Here is a 7,419-nt window from a genome sequence, read left to right on the forward strand (position 1 = left end):
AAAAAATGCTAAAAAAGTGGGCGTGGTGCGCAGCGGAGCGGAGGAGAGGTGAAGAGGGGAGACAGACAACACACACAGCTTTGCGTTCAGACCGTTTCATTTCGCTCCCATAGAGTTAAAAACACATAAATGCACAGCCATTTGCACTCTGCATCGAAAACATACATATGAACGCGCTGTTGCACCTCCGAGAACTTTTAAGGCTTATTCTGTGGCATTTATTGCCTTTTGATGGATTGTGTCACAGAGCTGTAAAAACGGTTATGCTTACCAAGTGAATGAATCGCGTTTGTGCCGAACTCTTATTACAAAGCAAAAACACTCTTCTTCGACCCACGAACGTTTCGAGAAGGGTCTGGCTGCAGACTTGCACTTGCACACATTCTCAGACTTGCACTTGCACACATTCTCAGACTTGCACTCGCAGACACTTGCGCTTCCGCTAGTGACATCCAGGGCCGTAGCTGGGGTTTGCGGGGCCCCAGTGCAGGTTTTTGCTAGTGGGTCTTGTTTGAAACGGTTTCATTTGCATGTTCGTTCTATTTATTTATTTGTGCTATTTACAATGTTTAAGTTTTTTCAAGTTTGTAGGTGTCCAGGTACAGAAACCGAATAATCAAATGTAAAATAGCACTGCATAGTCTTCACTGTAAAAAATTAAATATAGTCAAACCAAAAATTATTCAGACACCTTCAACATTTCTCACATTATCACAGTTTATTTGCTATAGTTTAGAAAATGGTAATAAAATATGATCTTGATAATGTCAGATAACTTTGATATAAAGGTATGTAATGGATTACAATCAACCAAAAATTCAGACAACTGTTAGTATGACAATATTTACACATCAATATTTTGTTGACCAATTACCAAGCAATGCTTAATTTTGTTCAGTCTTTGGTGTAAAAAGGTCGCATTCGCAATTAAAGAAAAAACTTAAAGGGGTCATATGATGCGATTTCAAGTTTTCCTTTCTCTTTGAAGTGTTACAAGCTCTTGGTGCATAAAGAAGATTTGTAAAGAGGTTCAAACAGACGATTGTGGAAGTGGTTCGACCAAATGGACGCAATCTACAGAGGTAGACCAACGAGCATTGGGAGGGAGGGTGCCCTGGACTCGGCCACGCCGTTGTTGGAGAACACGATCGAGGATGGTACGTTGTGTTATGTTAACTAAAATTTAACGCTTGAAAGCTTAACTGTACTGACTTTGACCGTTGATTCCTATTTTATTTTTTTATTTTCACTGTAAAATCATGGCAATGAAGCACAAAGTCCTAAACACCGCAGGGTGTGGTCACAGGTATAAAACAAATTTGATGTATTTCATATGTCATAATATGTACATATAGGATATATATCGTTATATACCGTGTGTCATGAATTCCTGTTGCTTACCATAAATACATTATTGGTAGCTACTGTAAATGTGATGTTTACTGTAAATGTGATTTCTAACTATTTTCTTCATTTTGGACCAGGCAAGCGGAAACGGAGCCTGCACCATGTGTTTTTGCACCTTTTGTACTTTGATAACGTTTAAATTTATTTTTGTTGTATTTATGTCTTTTGTATATCCGTTTTGCACTACATACATTTGCACATTGTTTAAAGTTGGCTGCTTACATTTTCACTTACATTTTTTTCATGTATCAGACAATTGTTTACAGTTCTTGCACAAGGTACACTGCCACATTGTTTCTGCTGCTGGTGGTAAATCCCAAGCATTCACATAGGCCACTCCATGACTCCCACAAAAGGTTATGTAGAGCACAACATGTCAGCACCATGGATTTCACAAGCTTGACAGCACAGTCATTTCATTTCATAAGGCATCGCCATCTTCCTTTTAATCGACCAAAGGCATTTTCAACAACTACGCGTGCTCTGCAGATTTTCATGTTGTAGACCTGCTGTTCTGCTGTCAGGTGTCCAGTGTCAATGAATGGTTTTAAGAGCCAGTTCTGCAAGGGATAGGCAGAGTCTCCTAGGATGTAGTAGCCAGCAGTCACCCCACCTATGTTTCTGGTGTTAGCTGGTATGTGGTTTCCACGGCTTGCCAACTCCCACAGTGTTGACAGTCTCAAAACCCGAGCATCATGCAGGCTTCCAGGCAGTCCTGTGAAAACATTCCAGAAAAGTCCCTTTCCATCCACAACACCTTGAAGGATGATGGAGTGCCAGCCTTTACGGTTGAAATAGTCACAGTGATATTCCTCTGGTGCTATGATGGGGATGTGTGATCCATCAATAGCACCAATACAGTGTGGGAGTCCCCACCTGTTCTCAATGTAGGCAGCCATTTCTTTAAACTTTTCTTGACTTGATTTGCTATGCATACTGCAATTAACAATTCGCTTATAACGTGATCTGAATTCTATGATACAGCTGCTACACTCCATGAAAGTACTATAATTGCTGTAAGCCCAACTAAATACACAAATAGTACATTCCAGTTCAAGAGTATCCTACTATTAACTACATTGTACATGGGCTACTGATTGGAAATTATTTATTATTAGAGGTAAGGCTGTGTTGACAGTATGACGTTTATGAAAGAGTTATACGGGTTCACCTTGTCTTAAAACTGTGAAACGCCAACTGCAAACCAACCCCACTAGTGAGGCGTGCATCTGAAGGCAATCTGTTCGCGGTTAATGTAGAAATGAATGCCCACAGAAGATATTAAAAGCATTGGAGATTTCGGGCAAAAAAGGTAATCCCCAATTCACTTTACGGTTCTAAAATCCGCGACGCTTGACGTTGTATTCTCACTTACATGAACTAGGAAAAGTGCTTGCTGCTGCTGCTAATGCCACTGCTGTTATATGAACAATACATGCTTAGTAATTACTCCTCACGCGAACAACCTGCACGTAGTTTTACAACTTGTATGTTTTCTAGTTTAAAAACGTACATCTGACGAACGCAATAATGCACAGAAAACAGAGTGAAAACCGTTTACTTATCTAGCTGTTGAGTTTCAAAGAACTCTGAAAGTGCGCTGCAGGAATCTCAAGTGAATGCTAGCCAGCCATATAAATGCAAGGCAGTAAGCTCATTGGCTGCATATGCAGCATGAACCAATCAGCTTGTGCCAAGTCGTTTAACTCTCTGAATATCATCAGTTACGTTAACACCTCGTCAGAATGCGTGATTTTTCTGTACATTTCTGCCATATGTACATTAACTGACAGTCACCACTGATAAGCTACCACTAAATATTGTAGAAACTTAATTTGCTGTAAAGTCGCTTTGCAATGATTTGTATCGTGAAAAGCGCTATACAAATAAACTTTAATTGAAAAATTGAATTGAATTATAGTAGCGCTTGCTGTTTGTCCTTTCTCCGATCACAAATGCAGACATGGTTTTATGTTTACGCGGCGCGATGCAACACGTAAAAAGACAGTATAAGTCATTATAATCCGTAATTATGTCCCCACTGGATGCAACAAATGCCTCGTTTATGAGCTTTGTAAAAATCGACGCGTTTCAGAAAGGCGGGGCATAGAGGAGAAACAATAATGTACAGTATGTGGAAAATAATGTGTTTTTTTAGCCTTAAACCGCATAAACACATTTCATTACACCAAATACACAAAATAATGTTCTTTTTAGCAACATCATATGACCCTTTTAAGTATCCGATTCTGGAATCGGAATCGATTTTCGATTCCCAACCCTACTTAGTACAGTACCATTCAAAAGTTTAAGGTGCATTAGATTTTTTTTTTCTTTTTCTAAATCCTGAAAAAAATCACTTTTCAACAAAAATATCAAGCAGCACAACTGTTTCCAACATTGATAAAACAACATGGAGTAATGTCAGAAGAAAATAGAAATAAATGACATTTTAAATATATTAAACTAGAAACTAAGTAAATTGTAATAATATTTTGCTGTATTTTTTATCAAATAAATGCAGCATTGGTGAGTTGATTTGATAAGGGATTTTATTCAAAAACATAAAAAAATCTTACCAACCCCAAACACATTTCCCCCCCACCACATTTCATGCAGATTTTTAACAAACTGCAAGAGGATCAAATTGCTGACCAACCTGTGATTTTTTCCACTTCCTTCTCTAAAAGTGGTGCAGTGTCACTGTCTTGGTCGTCTGCAATCGAGTTAATGGAGTAACCCCTTTTGTAGTGCTATTATTGCAAAGGTCTAGGTGTAAGTTTTGGACTGAACTTGAGTTAGTTTAAGTATGACATCCACAAATCCTGAAACAAAAACAAGACATTTCAGATAATGCAATTGATGTAATTTGTGTTTTGTCAGAATCCATAAGCTTTAATCTATTTGAGGTGTTGTTTCATCAACAAATCAATAATCGTGGGATCAATGCTGTTTATTTAGTTTTCATAAATTTCTGTCTAGTTCTCCACATCAGTGTTTGATATCATCAGTCCATTTTCTATTGGTTCTTCCTCTTCTGTCTGGACCATCCATCATGCCATCCATATGTTTTGAATATTTCTTGTTAAATGGTTTTTGGTTAAAAGAAAAACAATAACAATACTCACTTGGAGGTCAACTGTATCTACCGGGAAGCCCAAACCTCTTGTAGCACCTTGCTGAAAATGTCCAAGCACTATAGATAATGTAAAATACTGTATCATGTAGGTTTTAAATTCCCATTATCTCTAGTGTAGAACTTAAAGGCACAATATGTAAGAATTTTTTTTATTAAAATATCCAAAAACCACTAGAACAGTGTTATATATTTTGCTGACTTGTGTACTTGCATTATCCCAAATGTTTCGAAGAATGTTTAAATCCAGAGAAATAAGCAATTTTAACTAGTGACACGGACCGTGTCTATAGTTTCATTCTTTCACCTGCCAATGACGTCATAACCCCTCGATTTCCGGTTTTGTTTTGTAGAAAACATGGAAACACCAAAGATGCTTTAATATGTTGTGCGTTTTAATAGACCGGTGATGACCGCACAGAGTAGCATTTAACAGAACTTTCAAATGTATCTAGTATGATAAAACAGCGCTGTTTCCCCCCACCCCCACCCCCACATACGCACGACCAGAAGGAGCGGAAGCGGTCGATTGTGGCATAATAAAAGCTCCGCTGCTTTCGAGCCGTGTGTCACGCTCGTTCAGCGGCCTCGTTTCGCTTCGACGGCTTTCAGCCTCACCCTGCTTCATTCTACTACGTTAATAAATCATTAGCTCATCCATGAACATGATTTCTGCCCGAGTCCCGTCGGATTGCTTCGGCTGTGGGGATGAAGACGACAACTCCCATGATTCCACACTCAGTCACGGCATCATCAAACTAGCCTTTGCCTCTTTGTTTATTTTGAATACGCTCCCTCCAGCGGCGAAAATTACATATTGTGCCTTTAAGCACATGACAGCATCTGAACATAACGCAGCACAAAGGTTAACAGAACAGATCAGCTGACATAAGCCACAACATCCAACATTTTTATGTCAGTAGCATCAGTGATACAGATGTCACTCTTTGTCTTATGTACCTGAATCCTGGAGAAAATAAAGATGAAATTCAGTTCTTTTACACTTCAAGAGCTACTTTTGGGGCCGTCTACTTGTCTTTACTGGACCCAGCATATTAAATGATTTTTATCCTCTATAGCCACACAAACTGTTTTAATGACTTCTAGAAGTGGTAAGTATTTAATACACCGGGAAACATTAATGCTGCATTTAAGGACAGTCAGCCACATATTAGGCTTGTTTGAGATGAGCAAAATCTGCGCAGAACCGATCACCGCGAGATGCATGCCGGTTAGAAAAGTGTCCGAGTTACGTCCGACTTGCTCTGATGTCATGCTGACGTGTGCCAAAAAACTCTCGCGACGGCGAGGCGGCTGTGTCGGATTGTGCAGTTGCTCTCCACCGACTGCGCTGATCAAAAGCATGATGGGAAACGACTGACTGACGACACAGCTTAATGCTCATTGGTTCAGACAACCGTGATGCTGTGTTCTCTTCTAAAATGTTTTATTTCTTTATCTGGTTTCATGTGATTTAAGTATTTAAATTATGCATGAATATTCCCAAACACTATGACAGTGCGATCTCTGTGTGAGATATGTGATTGTTGTCATATTTCTATAAAAATCTAAAATACATGTTTGTATTAAAGTAAAAATGAATGATAAATACACCTTTCGTATGGAATTAAATAGCAAGCACTTTGAGTGTCTTGTTCATCTGATTTCTTTTTATATAAAAGGCAACAGAACTGAAATTATATCAGCAGCAAAGCACGAGTGAGAATAACGCGATATCTGTCTTTGATCTCGTTGGTATCTGTTCACTTCGAGAGGGCAGAACTGTCCGTCTTATGCCGAGTTCACACTGCACGATTTTCAAAGACGTCGCATCACTGTTGGTTTCACACTGCGTGACTATCTGGGGTAGCATTCAGTTGTTGCTGTGTTCACACTGCAGGATGGATCTGCGACAGGAGGTTACACACTGCATGACTTCACAATAGGAAGAATCGCCGACAGCTCTGTCTGGCTCTCGCCTACATTTCAGGCGAGGCCAGGCGCATCTCAAACAAGCCTATTCTGTTTTGTCTGATCTGCAGCTGTGTTGATCACATGACATCTTGAGACTTCCTGCTCTGGAAAACACCATAGTCTAAACACTCTGGACCGACTGACTGTATATAGTCTATGGACAGGTTTACTACTATGACATATAAGTCTAATATCTGCAGCCATAAACGCATTTGTTTGACGTGAGCAGTGTTTTCGCATGTCATGTGATTGAACAGAAAGTTATCACAGCAAGTACACAATGGCTGTAACTGAAAATATTTGTATTTTTTAGCATTTATAAACATGTTTGTAGCTATTCCTAGCTTAGCGATATCAAGGCTCCCTGGTGTATAATCGCAAATATTAAAAAGGGAAACGATATCGAGGGCCATTGATCGTTAAGTTGCTATGAAACTGTTACTTTATCTTCTTACATTTGATCTGTTTGTGCACCATGAAAATGCTTTTGACATTTAAAAAATGTGTGGCTAGAAGACAGCTGCAGTGCAACGGTCCTCAATGAAACAGCCACTCCTAACTTTACTTTCATGAGTGTTTGCAGGACTGTTAGGAGAGGTGGAGGTGTAGCTGCTCTATTTAAAGGGGTCATATGATGCTGCTAAAAAGAACATTATTTTGTGTATTTGGTGTAATGAAATGTGTTTATGCGGTTTAAGGTTAAAAAAACATTATTTTCCACATACTGTACATTATTGTTTCTCCTCTATGCCCCGCCTTTCTGAAACGCGTCGATTTTTACAAAACTCATCGGTCTGAAAAAGCGAGGTATGCTGTGATTGGCCAGCTATCCAGTGAGTTGTGATTGGCCGAATACCTCAAGCATGTGGCGGAAATGTTACGGCCCTTACCATATTGTGATG

The 7,419-nt window shown here is 39.2% G+C and overlaps 1 protein-coding gene across 1 annotated transcript in view; it reads right to left on the minus strand.

Moving 5' to 3' along the window:
• LOC107742862 (sialin-like) overlaps positions 1-4,631 on the minus strand; it is a 9,694-nt gene extending 5,063 nt beyond the window's left edge. The window contains exons 1-2 of the mRNA XM_016555935.1: positions 4,536-4,631; positions 4,067-4,160 (exon numbers count right to left, since the gene is read on the minus strand). Coding sequence (XP_016411421.1) covers positions 4,067-4,160; positions 4,536-4,631 — 190 coding nt within the window. The remainder of the gene's footprint in view (positions 1-4,066; positions 4,161-4,535) is intronic.
• Positions 4,632-7,419: the final 2,788 nt, after the last annotated feature.

The sequence above is a fragment of the Sinocyclocheilus rhinocerous genome, unplaced genomic scaffold (assembly GCF_001515625.1).
Source record: "Sinocyclocheilus rhinocerous isolate Xijiao unplaced genomic scaffold, SAMN03320098_v1.1 scaffold1338, whole genome shotgun sequence".
In the NCBI taxonomy this organism is placed as follows: domain Eukaryota; kingdom Metazoa; phylum Chordata; class Actinopteri; order Cypriniformes; family Cyprinidae; genus Sinocyclocheilus; species Sinocyclocheilus rhinocerous.